The sequence below is a fragment of the Podarcis liolepis genome (assembly GCF_965112155.1).
Source record: "Podarcis liolepis genome assembly, chromosome: 2".
In the NCBI taxonomy this organism is placed as follows: domain Eukaryota; kingdom Metazoa; phylum Chordata; class Lepidosauria; order Squamata; family Lacertidae; genus Podarcis; species Podarcis liolepis.
Window position 1 is genome coordinate 48,213,091 of NC_139555.1, and position 20,450 is coordinate 48,233,540.

Sequence of the window (20,450 nt, forward strand, 5' to 3'; positions counted from 1 at the left end):
TTGAATAAATAAGCATTCCTGACACTAAAAAGATAACACAGATAGTGTCAGGCAAGGCAGTAAGTTCCAAAGACAGGGCACTACAACAGAAAAGGGCCCTAGGCAATGTTATTCCCTATCCTGCTGTGACTGGGCTGTTGGTATGATCGGCTGTATTTTTGGCAAGATAGAGAACCATATATGCTACTTCGGCTGTGTATGCTGTGTATGCTTTCCACCAAACTTTTCAGGGTGGGGGGCACAAAAAGGTTGAGGAATTCTGGGCTATTTCATTTGCAAAGCTCAGAGTCTGAAATCCTGCAGAACACAGTCACATTCGGCAGTTATCTTTTGAAACTTTTTGTAGTCACATCATTCCATATTTACCATTGTAGATTCATATATATATGATGTTTTTATTTATTTTCATGGTACAGTTCTTTGATCAGGGAATGAAGACAATGAATGTTCCACACCCACACACCACAAGCCAACTTCAAATATTTGCAGAGGTTGTGTTATACTCTTTGCATGAAATCAGCTCTGCATTTTGAGGAGGCTCTCAAATAATAAGACCCTAAAATAAATGGATATAGTCCTGGTTCTGAGTAACAAAGCCTTAATAGAAATACTTGCAGTAATTAGCAGAAGCTAGATGTACAAGTATTGGAGCTGAATTCTTGCCAGAGTTAGATTTTATTTTTTCCCCACCATGTATATGCAAATCAAAACATAGCTTTATCTATCAACACCTCAGCATTTAATTGTCTTGTGTTAGTTCCTGTAACAGTAATCACATATCCATTTAGCTCTTTTAAATGAAAATCACTATGAGATTATAACAGGTTGAGTGGACTGAAAGTGCAATTTGAAAACAAGAGGGAAAGCGTTGAATGTATTTGCATCTCATTTATTTTAATTCAGCATTTTTTCAAACTGCATAGTGAATGAAATTAAAAAGCTGCACTAGAAAATAGCAAAGGAGCAGACAGGAGGCATAAAATACAACACTCAGGTCAGTCACAGACGACACCTTGGTGAAGTGCCGGCCTCCAGATGGAGACAAATGGTGAAGGCTTGTGATTAATGGCGATGCCTCAATATGTCTGTGATTTGCAACTGTGATTTGGCTGAAAGTAGCAGATTTTGAGCCAGCAGTAACAGCACAACCCTATGCATGTCTACTGACAAGTAAGCCTTGTATCAGTAGAGCTTACTCCAAGGTAAGTGTGCATAGGATTAGAGTATTGGGCTACAATGCTAAACACCTTTTAATGGAGCCTAGTGGGACCTACTTTGAAGGTTTTAAAAATTTCTGCCAGCTACTTAATGGACTGATATGCCCAATTGTGTGGGGGGTGTCAAATAATTGTTTTGTGGAAATGGACAGTACAGGAGACAATCATTTCATGCAGAGGTTCTGTTCCTGGCCCCTGCAAGTATCGACAGAGCATAAGTATGCTCCCCTTGTTATGCCCCATTACACCCTCTTCTGGGTCCAAAAGGACCCGCTCATGAGTGACCACGCTTCAGTTGGACGCACCTAAAATGGTCGCCACCTATATCTGAATTGTACAACTAAGAAGGAATTCTTAATCTTGCTTGGAAACAACACCTAATTCAGAAGCTTTCCCTCTTAAATTTCAACATTCAGAATCTGTTTTGGTTTCCTCGACAGTGAGAGAAAGGAATTATTGATAGTGAAGGAAAGGATGTCTGCACATGTTCAAAAGCACTGTCTTCTTACTATTTCATATGCTCCTGGATGGAGCACTGACTCAAAAAGCAAGCTCTATGTATAAGCTCAGGGTAACTATGAGATGATCTATATTTTGGTCTTGTTTTCTCAAGCATCAGGAATGGAGAATACTTTACACAGAAGCAAGTGAACACATTGGATTGTGTTCTGTGTTTAAGCAGGGGTTGTTTTTCCCCTTTCCTTTGCTGGTGACAGTTTGGAGGAGTGCCCAGAGCATTACTAATGAGGTTGGAGGTGAACTTGAGAAAGTCAGGTAATGGTAGCACCTGGACAGAAACTTGTTAATTGGTTTCAGTTCCCAAATATATTTTTGATTTTTGAAAGTGGGGTTTTAACAGATTTTTTAGCATCACATCCATTTAGGGTTCTTGCATGTATTTACTCAGAATGCATAGAGTTAAGTTTGCAGAAATCCGCTGGAATGTGGCATGCAATACGTTTCCACCAACGTGATTTGGCCCTCAGTCTGTACATTTCCCCACCCATGCTACAGGGGAGGACTGAACTCCTGTTAGAAATAGAAATATGGACAACGTGGATCTTGGTCTGATGCAACTTTTATTTCTTTCTTTTTGCCCATGACTGCCAACCATGTGAAAAGGCACTGGCTATGATAATGCCACAAGGAAGACACCTGGGAAAATGAAACATTCAATGGCTTTCCAAGTCTAAAACTAGGGGGATAGGGGTGGAAATCATGCTGAACCATTAGCACGCCTATATAAAAGACCTCTGCTAAGCATGCTCTTTGAAATGGCTAGAGAAGTTGTCTCTGCCCCTTTCTGCCTGTGCTGCATAAAGTTCTACTTTTAATCAATCAGGTGAAAACCATGATTAAGCTTGCAGAACGAGAGGTGTGCTATAATTTTGTTGTGTAGACAAGTATTAGCACCTACTGACAAAATAAGTTATCAGCCAGAAATTGAATGCTAGTCTGTTTTATGTGAGTCCTCATGAAGACTGATCTCTTTTGCATACAACTTAATTTCAAGTGAGAAATGTTTTCTGGAAGAGTCAGTAAGCACTCGTAGGAATTGCCTCTTGTGCCTTACACAAGCATGGAAGAACAGGTGTGTGGGTAGGTGGCAGAAGAAAGGCAAAATAGTTTACTAGATAATTTAAAGTCATGCCATTGATAATAATGTTATTCTTGTTCCCAGAGAGAGTGGGAATGTGGGAATTAGTCATTTTGTTTGGGTTTCCATATAATTAATATGACACAGCAATTATACTCTGTGGTGCTTCTTACTCTGCCAGTAGAAAATGATGTTTTGGAGCAGGTGCTCTATGTTCCTGAGTAATGTTTATGAAGCTTGTTTGCTTGCACATAGACACATCCATACATATTCCATTATTAGAATGGTGCATCAGAGATTAGTCATTCTCATAATAATCATGTAGTTTCCCTCCACACTTCCAGATGGTGAACTGAAGTGGTGGTTGCCTAACCACGATGTCCCAGGGTATAGCTAAGTAGAACTTTGTGATCCAGACCACCTGGATTCAAAATACGGGGCAACATTAAGCCATTCATTTGAGCACTTGCTTTTGGAAGCTAGTACTATAACAAAACACTCTGTATCGGAATGATGGCATATAATAAACTCAATTCTGTCACACCTACTTCCCAGGGTCTGGTTGTAGGGTGAGGGTGAGATTATAAAAGCAAGCAGGCAGTAAAAGTGTGAAATGTGTTACGTTCACCATGTCTCCTAAATCAGCCACGTACTCTCTCTGCCTCAGAGAATGCGCAAAAAATCCACAGCCTGATTGTGGCACCTCAAAAAGGATACAGTAGAGATGGGAAAGGTTCAGACAATGGCAACCAAAATTATCAAGAGCCTGGAGCAATTCTTGTAGAAAGAAAGGTCACATCTGAGGCTTTTTAGCTCAGAGAAAAGGCGAGTAAGGGGCAACATTATAAAGGTGTGTAAAACTGGACATGGTGAGAAAATAGAATAGACTGGGAGAAGTTTTTCTCTCTCTCATAATAATAAAACTTGGGGTCATCCAATAGATGTTGAAAGACTGAGGACTAAAGTATTCCTCATGCAACACATAGTTAAACTATGGAATTCACTCCCACATGACAAAGTGATAGCCACCAACTTGGATGGCATTAAAGGAAGTTAAGAAATACCGTATTTTTTCGTCTATAAGACGCCCCCATGTATAAGACACCCCCTATTTTTGAGAACTCCTATTTCAGAAAATGGGGAGAGATATATCCATGTATAAGATGACCCCAAATTTTTGACATTATTTTTTATGGGGGGGAACCTATATACGGGAAAATACAGTATTATTGGAGGATAAAGCTACCAATGGCTACTAGCCACAGAGGCTCTGTTCTGCCTCAGTGTGCCTCTGAGTACTAGTTGCTAGGAATCACAAATTGGGAGAGTGCTGTTTTGAAGATGACTCTCTTTCTTCACCTAAGATTACACACACACACACACACACACACGATGTAGGCAAATTCGGTTTCTTTATGGGGACTGCTGAAATGCAGGGTAAGAATTTGGACTTCTTGTTGTTGCTTAAATGAAGATTCATTTAAAAATAAAAAAGCTACTCGTTTCTTTGGAGACAGCCTACTTGGCAGTATCAAAACCTTTTCTGGGAAATCCTGCATGAATAGTGATTTTTACGACTTATCCACTGAGGAAATGAAAACCATGGTAAAGAGAGACCTACTTCATTAAGTGGAAAAAATCAGAATGCAGAAAATGAATGATAATTAAAAATTATTTCCTTACAAATATAGAGTTGTATTAATTTTCAAATTGCTTTCTCTGTAACAGAATTCCTACAGAGTGGGTTGGGGTGGGAATTGAGCTCACCCTTGCTGTGAAAATAATTCAGAATAACTTTCATGTCCTCAAGAAAGGCTGGGGGTCTATTTCCATATTGTTTGATGTGCTGTTTAAATTTGGATAAGAGAAAATGTTGCTTAATCAAAGCTACTGTAAAATATAAACTGAAGAACAGATTCTCAGGAACCGATGAATACTTCTTAAGTAGTCACTGCTGTCAAAAGATATCTAATTTAAAGACTTCTACTTTATTAATGGTGCATTCACAATTAAATTGCTTAAGAAGCTTTATTAGATTAGAGGGTTGGCCTGGATTCTTTGGTCCGTCTCCAGTGAATGCAGTTATTTATCTTTCGTATTACAGTATTCACTGTTTTCACATGACACATTTAAGGTTACTACAATTCCTTGTTCTCACTTTTGAAAGACCCCAAACCACCAACTTCTTACATGTTGTGTGTTTATTGTGTGACCTTCAAAAATATGAATCTGAAGAAAGTGATAGCTGTCTATAAAATAGGAATATGGCATCCATTTGGCATAGTTACCATTGACCAAGACCCAATGCAAAGATTACAGCTGCAACATGGAAAGCTGCTGTAAATGCTTTGCTGTGTTGTGGGCTCTGCTTGGAGGGCCAATCTGAAAGCTGCTTACCTTAAGGATCGTTCCAGTCACATCCAGAGGGTTCATGTGCTTCTGCCAACCATATGACCAGGACATGGTGTCTCCCACCACGTTCCAGCACTTGTGCAATTTAAAAGTTCTGCTGTAAGGCTGGGGAAGGAATTACTTGTTTGGGTGTAAACAGGTAGAGTTGAGAGTTGATCTATATGTTACCTCCTTTTATAAGGAATTAGTGAACTATTTGAGAACAGAATAAAGATGACATGAGTCTAGTCTCCATCAAACGATTTTTATCAGAGCAAGTAATTATTGTACATTGCAAGTATATTACCCTCATGTGGGCATCCATTTACGTATATGCACTGTGGGAAGTCTTGGAGGAATATCAGCAAACAAGGGCTTAAAGCTTCTTCGTGCTAGCATGTACTGGAAGGAAGGAAGGAAGGAAGGAAGGAAGGAAGGAAGGAAGGAAGGAAAAAAAATTCAAAGGGTGCTTTGCACTGGAATGAGAATGTGGTGAATACCGTATATGACTAGGGCAGAAGGCAGTTTTCCAGGGGAAAATGGCAGGTTATTTAGTCTGCAATCTCCATCTTGGAAGCAAACTAAAAGCTGGCATTATAGCTGCAACATCCACCGTAATTCTTGTACTTTTCTTAGCATAACCCCTCATCCCATTCTACCTTGCTTTGTCCACCATCTTGCCTAATGAATAGCTCTGGAGATCTCAGAAAGGTTGGCCCTGATTTGTGACATTTTATCATGAAAGAGGCAACATAAAGGTGTGTGTTGGATTAGGTATTGGATCTCACAATTTGCTGCTTAGGATTCAAACACATGGGAATAACTGGCTTACCTGAGGCCCATAACATCTGGTGCCAGGTCAGCTGACTACCTTAAATTTCTTGAAACATGCAAAAACCACAGAATAAATATTTTGGTTGGTCCTAACAAAGTGTTGCCTAACTGTGGACTGTGAAAAACAAATAAGAGACTGGTTTACATTCTTCTTGTTAATCCAGGTTGCTTCTCAGAAAACAAAAAGACTTATTTTGAAAGAGGGCTGGGGCCATGTCTTTTGTTAAACAGATTACAGTATTTATTGGGAGCCAATGGCAGGGAAATAGTTGGAGATTTCTCTGGAATATTCTAAATGGGGAAGATGTTACCCACTTCTGTTATAGGAAAGGTACAGGTTTTTTGTGTGTGTAGTTTTGGAACAAAGAAACACAGAATGAGATAGAGACAGAAGCAAGAGTCAGCAAGCTGAAGGCTATCAGTTTGCTGTGGAAGCATATTGGGTTGCAGATAACTTTCTCCAGGGAACTGATGCATACAGTGGATTAGCTGCCTGGTAGGGAAGCATTATCCTCTTTGTCCCACCTGTGCTCTACTTGGAAATTAATCAAACATTACTGAAATGCCAGAAGTCTCCAGTGATCTTTCCTCCAAAAGGAGGAAAGGTAAGCACTGCAGTTGAAACTTCTCACTGCATGGTGAGAAAAGGTTTTGAAGGAAATCAATAGAATAGTAGAGTTGGAAGTGATCCCAAATATCATCTAGTCCACCCCCTTGCCAAGCTTTAAAATTCAAGGCCTGCTGCCGTTCAGTCTAAAATATTATTATCTTTTATTTGAAAACTCACATTTCTCCTTAAAGTAGAAAGTTGTTTTCAGCAGCCTTCCTGTGGCAAGTTGTTGTTGTTTAGTCGTTTAGTTGTGTCCGGCTCTTTGTGACCCCATGGACCAGAGCACGCCAGGCACTCCTGTCTTCCACTGCCTCCCGCAGTTTGGTCAAACTCATGCTGGTAGCATCGAGAACACTATCCAACCATCTCGTCCTCTGTCGTCCCTTTTTCCTTGTGCCCTCCATCTTTCCCAACATCAGGGTCTTTTCCAGGGAGTCTTCTCTTCTCATGAGGTGGCCAAAGTATTGGAGCCTCAGCTTCACAATCTGTCCTTCCAGTGAGCACTCAGGGCTGATTTTCTTCAGAATGGATAGGTTTGGTCCTCTTGCAGTCCATGGGACTCTCAAGAATCTCCTCCAGCACCATAATTCAAAAGCATCAATTCTTCAGTGATCAGCCTTCTTTATAGTCCAGCTCTCACTTCTATACATCACTACTGGGAAAACCATAGCTGGACCATATGGACTTTTTTCGGCAAGGTGATGTCGCTGCTTTATAAGATGCTGTCTAGGTTTGTCATCGCTTTTCTCCCAAGAAGCAGGCATCTTTTAATTTCGTGACTAGCAGTGATCATGGAGCCCAAGAAAGTAAAATCTCTCACTGTCTCCATTTCTTCCCCTTCTGTTTGCCAGGACCAGTGGCCATGATCTTAGTTTTTTTGATGTTGAGCTTCAGACCATATTTCGCGCTGCCCTCTTTCACCCTGTGGCATGTACAACATGTCAATTGGTCCCAACATTCTGAATCCTTAACGATGTCTGCTCTCTCACCAGGGTGCATGGATATGGAGTGACCTGGTTTTCAGGAATTTCTTAAGTGGATATAGATGTGCTTACTTCATCTGTGATTTCAAAATTTAAGTGTATGAAGGAATTGGTCTTTGATGTCCTTCGCTACTTGTATGAACCATTGCTTAACAGAGGGGCACACATATTTTTTCTGTCTGTTACATATCTCTCTTATTTAGGGAGTATATGGTTAATGCGGAAACCTAGCAGAGGCTCAAATATCAAGATAATGTAAACTCCATAGCTGCTGGAAGTTTAAAATCTTCAAATTTCCTTGACACGGTAACCTGAGGGGAGGAGCTTTTGATTGACAGGAGAAATCTATATACATAGATAGCTGGGAGAGGATAGCTGAAAGGGGAATTCTGCATGATAAAGAAGAGTTTTGTAAGTAAGTAGTTTAAGGCAGTGAGTAAATTTAAGGGGGGCAGGTCATTATGCTAGTCCACACTAGCTCCACTCATTGCCCTATTTGCATTTGTATTTACACACATAGAGCATGTTTTTGCTGCAGGAATGTCAGCAGAAGCATTTCAGATTCCACACTGACTTTTTGTTTTCTGTCTGTGTATAGAATCTTACCCACATTAGTGTGAGAAGCACTAACTCAGGCTAATGAATGTTGACTGTGTTGCAGGCTGATTTCAGGTTCCCTAGCTTGTCATTAAGCAACACAGCAGCATCTTTCTGGCTGTGAGTCAGCTCATCAGCATGCATGTTCAGCAGGGACAGGAATGCCCATGGCCTTATACTACACTTGTGCAGATGCGGTAGTCCACTCTTTTTTCAATCTGTTACTGTCTTTCCTGGGGCAGCAGTCAAATGTAATTTATAGCTTAGCTAATACTTGTGCTACAGAGCACCTTGCTGAGCAAGGCAATGAGAATCTCTCTTAGAAGCTCTCCATCTGACTGACTGGGGCCTGTATTAAAAGCATGATAAATGTAAAGTAACATGTCATTGGGGAAAGCGGTTAGAATTTGAGAGGTGAAAGTGGGAAATGCTACTATTAGATGTGTCATCCTATAGTATGTCTCATATTCAATCCCAAACACCTTTTTACCTGACCATCTTTTCATACTCATATACCAGATTTCAGGCATGTCAGATCTACTTTTTCTTCTAGAACCCCCAATATCTATTAGTCAGGACCAGGTGCAGAAGATATAGAATTAAAGCACAGGGTGCCTCTGAGCACATTCTGCCCCTACGAATTTGTTTTCAGTACCAGAACCCAAACTAAGCTCAGTCCACTTCTGGTTGGTTTTCTTCACTTTAGTAATCTAAATTTGGTGGGGAAAGCCGTTTGCTGTTGCTGTTGTTGTCGTTGTTGCTGTTGTTAAACAGCTGAGGGTAGATTTACTGCAAATCATCCAGCGTCCTCCCTTCTGATCACCCCTATGCTATACTATCTAGAATCCCATATCATTTATGAACATCACAATACTGTAATTATTAGTCCGTGACCTGTATAGATAGCACTCTTAAATGTAAAAATTGCTTATAACACTTAGGGCTCATGCTAATATTTTCAGATCTGCTTGCCTGAAAGTATGCTCCTGCTATGAGCCTGGCTATCCTATAGCCTTGCAAAGGTTCATCCTCTGAAGTTCTGTTCTGGTTAAATTTTTGGGCTGCTTTTTCTAGCCAGGTAAAGGGGGGTGGGAGAGAAATCACTGCTGGATAAGAAATATATGTAGTCTTTTTCCTGCTCACTTACCCCTGATGCCTCTGGGCATCATTTTTTAATATTTCTGATATTACTGAATAGTGTCTTGTGAGAGTATTCAGACAGGGGTTAACTAGAGGGCCGAGTTTGAGTGAGGAGAAGTAGAGTTGTGAGGATGCAGTCTACTTGGGTCTTCATTCAGGAGGGGGGGGGGATCTTCTAAATAGAGAAGAATCCCAAGCAAGTTAACAGGGGTGTAGTGATCCCCTGGGTCAGTTATACTACTAGAAGTACCTCAGAAGTGTGACTGTTGGGTTGAGACATTGACAGAAAGTACACATTGTTTAAAAACCAAAGTATTAAGCTGTAACACTGCAACAACTTAGTTAAGGAACTGAAGTGAAATGAGCTAATTTATCATCTAGTCTAGAAACCTGTAACATCTAACTAGAGAGTAATAATTCAAAAGAAGCAACTGGAGTTTAAAAACACTATATGTTAACTACCTTGTTTAGAAGCCTTAACATCCACTAGATTTAGTATAATTATTAATAAGTTAACTGTTTCCTGAAAGAACTTTATTTCCTGACACCTTTTGTTCTTCCAACTTAGTTCTGTATAATAAATCTTTCTTATTTGTTCAACTTCTGCCTGAGTCTCCAATATCAAAGTTTTACCTCACACAAAAACCGTAAGATAACCTGTTTGGTTATAGGGTCAACGGAGGGGTTGTCCAATATTCCAGACCACTTTATTGAACTGTTGCAAGTAAAGTAACTAGTTTGAGAAGAAGATCAACATCCAACCACAAAAAGATGCAATTATTTTATTGTCATGTAAAACATTTAGAGCTAAAAGTTCTAAGTAAATCTGTTTGGAAATTTACTAGTGAACTTACTGAATGCTCCTCCTACATGGTTCTTACACTGAATTTCTAAACGACAAATTATTTACTGAAGTAAACAAAATTATCTTTTGTTTAAACAGGTCCATGGAAGAAACTTGCTTTCCATTGATTATGACAGAAACATTCGTACAGAGAAAATATATGATGATCACAGAAAGTTTACACTGCGTATTATTTATGATCAATTGGGACGCCCTTTTCTCTGGCTACCCAGCAGTGGGCTTGCTGCTGTGAATGTATCCTATTTCTCCAATGGGCGGCTGGCTGGACTTCAACGTGGTGCCATGAGTGAAAGGACAGATATTGATAAACAAGGCAGGATTATTTCCCGCATGTTTGCTGATGGAAAAGTATGGAGTTACACATATCTGGAAAAAGTAGGTAACTTTTGCAATGAGCAACAGCATTACTTACATGGAATACCATTCCTTGTGGGAAATATCTAAACATAGACATGCACCTAATATATTGCAAACATTGATGTACAAATAGTTAAAAGTGTGTGCCAAAGAGTTTCTAACAGCAGAGTCATAAGCAGAAGTATTACTCAGAAGTATTCAGCCTTATGTCTATTGGGGCTTACTCCTTGGTAAGTGTGTTTAGGATTGTAACATATATTAATTAGTAGAAATTCTTTGATAACCTTTTGGCATTTTGGTGCTGCCATAAAGCAGGAAAGACTACTACATATACATGCACCTTTGTCATGAAAGGTCTTCTAAATGTCAGTTTCTGGTAAGAAAACAGTAAGCTTAATATCACTTACTAAACCAGGTGGATTGGCAGCACATAGTTTATCTCTTAACCTCCTCTAGGAAGATTAGTTGTTTATGCCATGTTTACCTTTCTAGGTGAGCTTTTTAAAATTATGCATTAATTTTAAAAGAAACGAAAACTATTGGGTGGTATTCAACTAAGTTTTAGACAGAGCATACCCCTTGAAATTAATGGACATAACTAAATTTGGTCCATGCATTTCAGTGGGTCTTGAGACTGAATAAAACCACCACCGTTTGTTAATTAATTGAGAAGGAATTCAACATCACGCTAAGGCAATTGTTCCATGAGGGCAAGCATATCAGCTTGCCAGACAGAACAATCTGCCCTCCTTCCTCTGTGTGCTGTTTCAGGATTTACCTGGCACACACACACCTGAGCCAATTTTGGTTTGGAGGAGGGGGCAAAGCCCCATTGCGGAAACCCTTGTGTAGGACTTCCACAGATGGGGCTCATTAGTTGAATCCCACCCTTGTTATATCTTCAGTAACAATGTTAAGATCCAGAAAGGAGGCAACTTTTTAAAAAATTGCATTTCCCCCTCTTTAAATATAGTGCATGAAATGAATAGAATTTGACAAAATGCAGTTTAGGTTATCAATTTTAGTTTAGATCTGACAATTGCGTTTTTTACTAGCTACTTGGCATATGTATTAAAAATATATTAATGGCAGTGGGTGGAACTGTCACATACATAGAAGTAATTTTCAGTGTTTCTTTAAACTTATTAATGTTTTCAGGATTGGAATTCTAAAACCTTATTTGGTACGCTCTTGACCGTACAACATATAATTAATATTCTTTATGTTTTTTATAGTCTATGGTACTACTACTTCAGAGTCAGCGGCAGTACATCTTTGAATATGATTCTTCAGACCGACTGCATGCTGTCACTATGCCAAGCATTGCTCGTCACAGTATGTCCACTCACACATCTATCGGCTATATTCGCAATATTTATAACCCTCCAGAGAGTAATGCCTCCGTAATTTTTGATTACAGCGATGATGGAAGGATTTTGAAAACATCTTTTTTAGGAACTGGTCGGCAGGTTTTCTACAAATATGGGAAATTATCCAAGTTGTCGGAAATAGTTTATGACAGTACAGCAGTGACTTTTGGATATGACGAAACAACTGGAGTTCTCAAGATGGTAAACCTACAGAGTGGAGGCTTTTCTTGTACAATCCGCTATCGTAAAATTGGCCCTCTCGTTGACAAACAGATTTACAGATTCTCTGAGGAAGGTATGGTCAATGCGAGGTTTGATTATACCTATCATGATAATAGTTTTCGAATTGCTAGCATCAAGCCTATAATAAGTGAGATACCTCTTCCAGTTGACCTTTATCGTTACGATGAAATCTCAGGCAAAGTAGAACACTTCGGCAAATTTGGGGTAATCTATTATGATATAAATCAAATAATCACTACAGCTGTAATGACACTGAGCAAACACTTTGATACACATGGACGCATTAAAGAAGTTCAGTATGAAATGTTCCGATCGCTGATGTATTGGATGACAGTGCAATATGACAGCATGGGGAGGGTAACTAAGAGAGAATTGAAGCTTGGGCCTTATGCCAACACAACTAAATACACCTATGATTATGATGGAGATGGGCAACTCCAAAGTGTGGCAGTCAATGATAGACCAAACTGGCGTTATAGTTATGATCTAAATGGCAACTTGCATCTATTGAATCCCGGAAACAGTGTACGATTGATGCCACTGCGCTATGATCTAAGAGATAGGATTACACGCCTAGGTGATATGCAGTATAAAATCGATGATGATGGCTTTCTGTGTCAAAGAGGCTCTGACATATTTGAGTACAATTCCAAAGGGCTCTTAACAAGAGCTTACAATAAGGCTAATGGATGGAGTATTCAGTACCGTTATGATGGAGTAGGAAGACGGGCTTCTTACAAGACTAACTTGGGACACCACCTTCAGTACTTTTATGCTGATCTTCACAACCCAACCAGAATAACACATGTGTATAATCATTCAAATTCAGAAATTACCTCTCTCTACTATGATCTGCAAGGTCATCTGTTTGCAATGGAAAGCAGCAGTGGAGAAGAATACTATGTTGCCTCAGATAACACAGGTACACCTCTGGCAGTGTTCAGTATCAATGGCCTCATGATCAAGCAACTACAGTACACGGCATATGGGGAAATCTACTATGATTCTAATCCTGACTTCCAGATAGTAATTGGATTTCATGGAGGATTGTATGATCCCTTAACAAAACTGGTCCATTTTACTCAGAGGGATTATGATGTTTTGGCTGGACGTTGGACCTCTCCCGACTATACAATGTGGAAAAATATTGGTAAGGAACCTGCCCCATTCAACTTGTATATGTTCAAGAGCAACAACCCTCTCAGCAATGAACTGGATTTAAAGAACTATGTGACAGGTGAGAAATAATTTGTGGTTTAGGAATCTGTGGAAGTTAGATTTGTGGAACGTGTATAGGATAGATTTTGTATTTGGGCAAATAATTTAGTATCAAATAAGACCTCAGAATCCTTCTGCTTGGAAAAAATTGGAAGTTTATTTTCAGTTTAAAACTTTGTGACTCAGCAGTACAGAGAAAGGGTCTCATGGCTTCAACTCCATGTTTTTCAAATTGGGATGCAGTCCTTTATCCAGTTCTGTGGCCTTAAGGTACTCTGAAATTAGCTGATATCACCCCACATGATAACAAATCAGCATATCTTTTGTTAAGTACTATGACCTTGATCCCCAAAGTTTCTAAGCTGACTGGGAGAACAAACAAAACCACTGAAGTTCATGCATATGAAGAAAGCTTGCCAATTTAAAATGCTGAATGCCGTACAAGAGCTTCATGTTCATCTCTTTGTAAGACACTGTGCTAATGACAGTTTGCAAGCAGACCTCACCTTGATTTACAGATGCAATGCCACTGCTTGCTTCATTGTACAGATGGAAACACTGCAGTCATGCAGCCATTTTTAGCCATTGCCTTGAGAAAAGTTGCATGCAAAGGTCCATTAAATAAACTAGTGCTAGAACTGAGAAGTAAAGCCACATTCCTAACAACAAATATAGTATCTGGCTCATAATGTCCTGGAAGTGAAAATGATGCCATCATCCTAAAAAGATTGAGGATCAAGCCCAGTAGGAGTTACAGTTTAAAGCCCAGCTGGGTGGGGGGCAGGCATAAACCTTACAATTTAAAATAAATCTTCCTCCTGTAAGTGCTGAGAACTATTAAGAAACATTTGGAGATAGTAAATATAAACTGCATGCCTTGAGCTTGGGTGGAAGTTGTAACTTCTACTCCACTGGTACTAATTTGCCTCTTAGTAGAATCACACAGTGCTGAACTAGATGCTAACTATTTCTTAAAAGAAAGGCAATTAAGAGCTATTCAAGAGAAAATCTTTCAGAATAGAACATGGAGTGTGCCATAATTAAAGTCACAGCCTTTTTTATGACTAAGAACCCCCTCCCCATAAATGCAGCTTGTACTATAATTTCAGGGGAGGTTAAAACTTCAAGGAACAGTAAATTATATTTCAAGAAAGTGGAAATATATATGATTAGGTTATTCAGGATTTCATTGGACATGTATTGTTTCTTAAAAGTCACCTTGGCGTTTGGGGTAACTCTACATTGTGATATACTCTTATAAAAGCTGCAGAAAGGGGGGAAAGGAGAGGACTGATTAGTGGTCTGAAAATGTTATGTTAAATCCCAGCTCTAAGTGGAGCAACAGTGGAAAAGGGGGCATGTTGAGTGTAAAAATGGTTGGAAGGGGAAGAGTTAAGGACTGTTACTATCCACTGTTCTATGTTTAAAGTTAGAGGCTCCTGAGGCTGCTTTTTATTTTATTTTTAAGAAACCATGGGCCTGTTGCCATGTAACATCTGTTAGGGTTTCTATGAACTTGGCTCATTTTCAGACTAGTTGAACTATCAATATTTGCTTGAAGCTGCAACAATAATTATTCACACATACAGAGAAGGAATAGGTTATCCTGTCATATTGTACATTTATTAAACCCCTGGTGAAGTAGCTGCTCAACACTGCTTTCTAAGTTGACAGTCCCTTCAGCTTTCCATAAACAACTGTTCTTAGTAGAACTTAAACTAACTGTTGTTAGTAGTCGAAGATAAGTGCAGACATACTTTAGCTGAGGCCATAATTTCTTCTAGGATTAAATGATTTGCTGAAAACATGGACTTTGAGGAAACAGGCAGTGGATGACATCCAACAATGCCCTGGTAGACTTCCACTCATATACCAGGACTCCTCTGTACTTTGCAGCCCTCATGCCCCCAACATCTGGTCCAGAGGCTTCCCCAACCCTCTTTTGGGGGGATAACATGGAGGGGCTGCAGGTGTGGAGGGGAATCTGTTTATATGATGGTGGATAGACACTGTTGTATTTTGACATTATCCTCCCATCATAGTGAAACTAGCTGAGGTAAAATATTTGTCATGGTACTTGAGAACATTTTGTGGAATAATCATTTCAATGTGTAACCACAAAATTAGATATTATAAAGTATTTGGTATGCTCAGAAGTTCTTTTAAAATTTATTGGTAGTGGTAGTAGTAATAGAACTGAGAGCATTTATATGCTACCTTTTCTCATAGGGAGCTCAAGGCAGTATACTGTATATATTTCCCCACCTCACCCCATTTTATCTTCACAAAACCCTGTAATGTATGTTAGGCTGAGAAATAGTGACTGGCACAAGATGACTTAACTTTATAGCTAAGTGGACCTTGGTCTCCCAGGTCTTAGTCCAGCACTCTAATCATTACAGCACACTGGCTCTTAGGATTCCTGTGGGTTAAATATAATTTAGAAGAGGGCTTCCCTTTCAGTAATCTGTTTTTAGTGCAAATGTCACAACACTGTCCTTTACACTTGCTGGGAAATTTTCGTTATCAAAATGTCAAAGTAAAAAAGAAAGAAAGAAGTAGGGTAGAAATCTTGAAACTCTTGTCCTGCCTTATAATTAGGAGTTCAGATTCACTGCTACAGATGTTTACTGCACACCTTCAAGTCTCACACATATTTACTTTTAATTCTCAGATGTGAAAAGCTGGTTAGTGATGTTTGGCTTTCAGCTCAGCAACATTATACCCGGCTTCCCAAGAGCAAAAATGTACTTTGTTCCACCTCCTTATGAGCTGTCAGTGTCTCAGGCATGTGAAAAGGGACAGGTGAGTAAAAGCTCTTTCTCGCCACATGGTAAATTTACCTTGGTTCGTGTTGCATTTAGCATTATTTTGAAAATTAAGAATAGCAAGCATACTTGAGAAAGTAAAGTAAAACTGATGAAACTGAAGAAAACTGAATCAGCTGGATTTCACACTGCACATTTGTTTGCTGTCAACACAGATTATTACCATCAATGCAGCATGCAGAGCTTTCTGGATTTACCTTTGAAATGCTGCTTGATTAACATGGATAGAAAACGCCCACAATAATTTATCATATGTTCATTTTGTAATATCATACACCCTTTCTGCTTAACTTTTATATAAGCATTAAAAATTGTGATATGTGGTTAAGTGTCATGCATAAAGTCAAGATGCATGCTTGAGTCAACATAATGCCAAAATCCTTAGTATTTTATTTGGTAGAGTTTTAGATTTGTGGACAACTTGCAAATTTTGCTTCTCAGTTTACTTAAACATAATGTAAGAGGGATCATCTCTCAAAAATTACCTCAAATTATTTGCTAAAATTTAGCTGCAAACATTAGTTGAACTATTTATTGATACAAATCCAAAAATAATCTCAGATGCACCTTTGCTCCGATCTGATGGAACGCTCTGTCACAAGAGACTAGGGCCCTGCGGGACTTGACATCTTTCTGCAGGGCCTGCAAGACAGAGCTGTTCCACCAGGCCTTTGGCCAGGGCACAGCCTGACTCCCTCCTTTGGCAATCTTCACAGAACTCTAGCCCAACGGTTGCCATTAATTTGATTTGAATTAATTTTATAATGAAATGATTTTAGAATGTTGTATTATTTTATTGTTGTTAGCTCCCTGAGCCCAGCTTCAGCTGGGGAGGGTGGGATATAAATTAAAAAATATTATTATTATTATTATTATTATTATTATTATTATTATTATTGATTAAAATAGTAAAATTATGTTTTGGATTTTAAGTCTGAATAATTTTGGGCTAATTCATTCTCATGAATATAGTAAAAAACATTTTTATTTTTTTGCCTTTGTTAATGTCAGAATTGGATGTGGTATCTCTCTTCTGCAAAATACTTCAGATACCATATTGTAAAATATGTTCACAAATGCATAAGATTTTGCATAGTTACTACTGGCTTGAATCTCATTTGATAACTTTTAAAAATGGGTTTGACAAATTTATAAAGGATAAGACTAGCAATGGCTTCCAGCCATAGTGGCCATGTGCTACCCCCAGGTAAATCTCTGCAGGGTTGATGTCAACACCTGGCAACCTTAGACAGCTGCCAGGGCCCACTGCCTACTCTGGGCTCCCTTTAACTTTTTTTCTGGCCTGGCAGTGGGCATCTGTAGCCAGCTAGACCTAGTAATACTTTTAATTTCCCTCAATTCCCTTATAGATCTTGGTGAGCAGGATCTCAATCTTAGGGCTTCGGCATGTTTGCATGGGTACAGTGAGACCTTAAAATAGTGTGGCTCCAAACTGCTTGGGGCTTTAAACACCAGCACTTTAAATTGAGCCCAGAACTGAACAGGAAGTAAGTGCAGTTAATATAGTAGTGATGTTATATGTTCTTAATGCCTGGCTCCCTACAAGTGTTAGAGCAGTTGCTTTCTGTGCCAGGTAAAGTTTCAAAATAATATTTAAAGTCTGCCCCATGCAGAACACATTACAATTGTATTGCACAGGATCTCTGTGCACTTGCATAAATCCTGAGGTTTAGGTATAACTTGATTAGTATCATAGTAAAATGATCTGCAACAGAAATTATTCATGTGAATTGGGCTCTCAATGAGTATTATAGCACAGGTGGCTTCCTAAATGCTATTGGACCTCAACTCCCATCAGTTCTGAACAGCGTGGGTGATGTAGTCCAGCTGCATCTGGAATCCACAGAGTCACTATCCCTGAATTAAATAATCCCTTACTGTTTGTGCTTCAACAATAATGAAACTTTTCTCCGTCCTTTTCCCCCCTAGTTAATTACTGGAGTCCAGCAGACGACAGAGAGACACAACCAAGCTTTCATGGCCCTTGAGGGACAAGTCATATCTAAAAGATTACATGCCAATATAAGAGAGAAAGCAGGTCACTGGTTTGCAACCACCACTCCTATTATTGGCAAGGGGATCATGTTTGCTGTGAAGGAAGGCAGAGTAACCACAGGGGTTTCAAGTGTCACAACGGAAGACAGCCGAAAGATCGCCTCAGTGCTTAACAATGCTTACTACTTGGAAAAGATGCACTATAGCATTGAGGGGAAAGACACCCATTATTTTGTCAAGATTGGCTCATCTGACGGCGACCTTGTTACCCTGGCAATGACCAGTGGGCGTAAGGTGCTGGACAGTGGAGTAAACGTTACGGTGTCCCAGCCAACCCTCCTAATCAATGGAAGGACTCGAAGGTTTACAAATATTGAATTCCAGTACTCCACCTTGCTCCTTAACATACGCTATGGCCTGACCCCTGACACACTGGATGAAGAGAAGGCAAGAGTGCTGGACCAAGCTCGGCAGCGAGCCTTGGGGTCAGCCTGGGCCAAAGAACAGCAGAAGGCACGGGATGGCAAAGAGGGTAGCCGCCTGTGGACTGAAGGAGAGAAGCAGCAGCTTTTGAGCACAGGGAGGGTTCAAGGTTATGAAGGATACTATGTGCTCCCAGTGGAGCAGTACCCAGAGCTGGCAGACAGTAGCAGCAACATCCAGTTCTTAAGACAGAATGAAATGGGAAAGAGGTAACAAATTAACCTGCTGTCATCCTTGTCTGGATGAACCAGTAGTTACAACTGTTATCTCCTCTCCTAAGGAGATGAAGACCAACGGGGGCACTTGGCTGAGCTACTTTGGGATAGTAAGTGGCAAGAAGGCTCACATTTTTTGAGTTCAATGCTGCTATCCAAGTGATTAAAAACCACATCCTGAAGTGGACTAAAGCCAGACTGAAAACTTTAAACCGTGCAGATTCAAAAGTACCCCATAAATATTACCCACTTGTTCTGGGTCTAAAGAAAACATAAATCAAAACAGAAAAAAATATTTAAAGAGAAGGCCTCATCTTATATTACCTCACTCCATTCACACGTGAGCAAACTTTCAAGATATTCAAGAGGGCCACCCACCTCCACTAGACCAGCTGATGGGGAAAGATTCTTCAGGCTGCTTGTTTGATAAACATTCAAGAGGTTTTTTCATTTAAAAGCAAAATACAGGTGCATTTAATACATGACTTCTGGGGTGATTTGTGTGTAGCAACTGGAAGAAATGAGAACAGGAGCAACAGAGCACTGGAAATAGCAAAAGAAGTATATTAAGGAATATAAACCTGCACTTGCACTCCAACCCTGCTTTTGTCTGGCCTAAAGTTAATTTATTCAAAGAGGGCAGAGTGTAAAGTTCAATTCAAAATGGTGGCTATAAATCACTACTGATAAATTTCATACTCTGTATGTCTTTGAAGATTCCATTGTGGACAGTATAACACAGTTACAGGGTGTAGTCTGTTTAGATTCAGTAGTTTGTTGGTATCAGTTCTAGTAGAGCTGTGGGCATTGTGTTAACACTATTGCAAATGGGCACCAATTCAGATCACCCTGTACATACATCAGCCAGAAGGCACAATCACTGTTTCAGATTTTAAAAAAAGAAAAAATTATTAGTGTGTTTGTTTGGTCGAGAAACTGAGACAATCACATTATGGTCACCGAGGGCGGGGGGGAGAAATTAAAAAATATATAAAAACAAGTCTAATAAGAACTTTGGTACAGAACTTTTTTGTAATATACATGTATGAATTGTTCATTGAGTTTTTATATTAATTTTAATTTGCTGCTAAGCAAAGAATAGAGACAGGCAAAGATAATTTATGGCAAAGTGTTTAAATTGTTTATACATAAATAAAGTCTCTAAAACCCCTGTGAATGTAATGTCTTCTGTTTTAGAGATGTCCTGAGAAAAATGAATAGAATAATAGTCAGCAGTGGGGAAATATTACATTATGTTTCTTTCAGATGTAATGCTTTAAGATTCGTATATGAGGAGGTAAAGATAGCTTGACAGCTATACATATATTAACGACCGTCCTTTCCAGATAAGGCCTTTTGGAGAATTGCCCTTTCCACTGTTCTAATGTACATGGTTGCCTACTTCATTGACTTAGTATGATTGACTCAGTAGAAAGAAACTCCTGTTATAGACAAGGTTGATGATTTAATTGACCCACCATAGTAG

General features: G+C 39.3%; 1 protein-coding gene and 1 long non-coding RNA gene across 26 annotated transcripts in view; one reads left to right on the top strand and one right to left on the bottom strand.

Moving 5' to 3' along the window:
* Nucleotides 1-20,135, top strand: part of TENM2 (teneurin transmembrane protein 2) — a 795,537-nt gene extending 775,402 nt beyond the window's left edge. For all 25 annotated transcript variants that reach the window (XM_083481507.1, XM_083481506.1, XM_083481494.1 and 22 more), the window contains 4 exons: nt 10,313-10,609; nt 11,827-13,441; nt 16,097-16,227; nt 18,201-20,135. In XM_083481507.1, the coding sequence (XP_083337633.1) occupies nt 10,313-10,609; nt 11,827-13,441; nt 16,097-16,227; nt 18,201-18,962 (2,805 nt within the window). In that variant the 3' untranslated portion in view covers nt 18,963-20,135. The remainder of the gene's footprint in view (nt 1-10,312; nt 10,610-11,826; nt 13,442-16,096; nt 16,228-18,200) is intronic.
* On the bottom strand, nt 5,457-7,128 carry LOC310697090. The gene is made up of 2 exons (XR_014520928.1): nt 6,038-7,128; nt 5,457-5,607 (listed from the first exon to the last, which is right to left on the bottom strand). It is a non-coding gene; the product is annotated as an uncharacterized lncRNA (long non-coding RNA).
* Nucleotides 20,136-20,450: the final 315 nt, after the last annotated feature.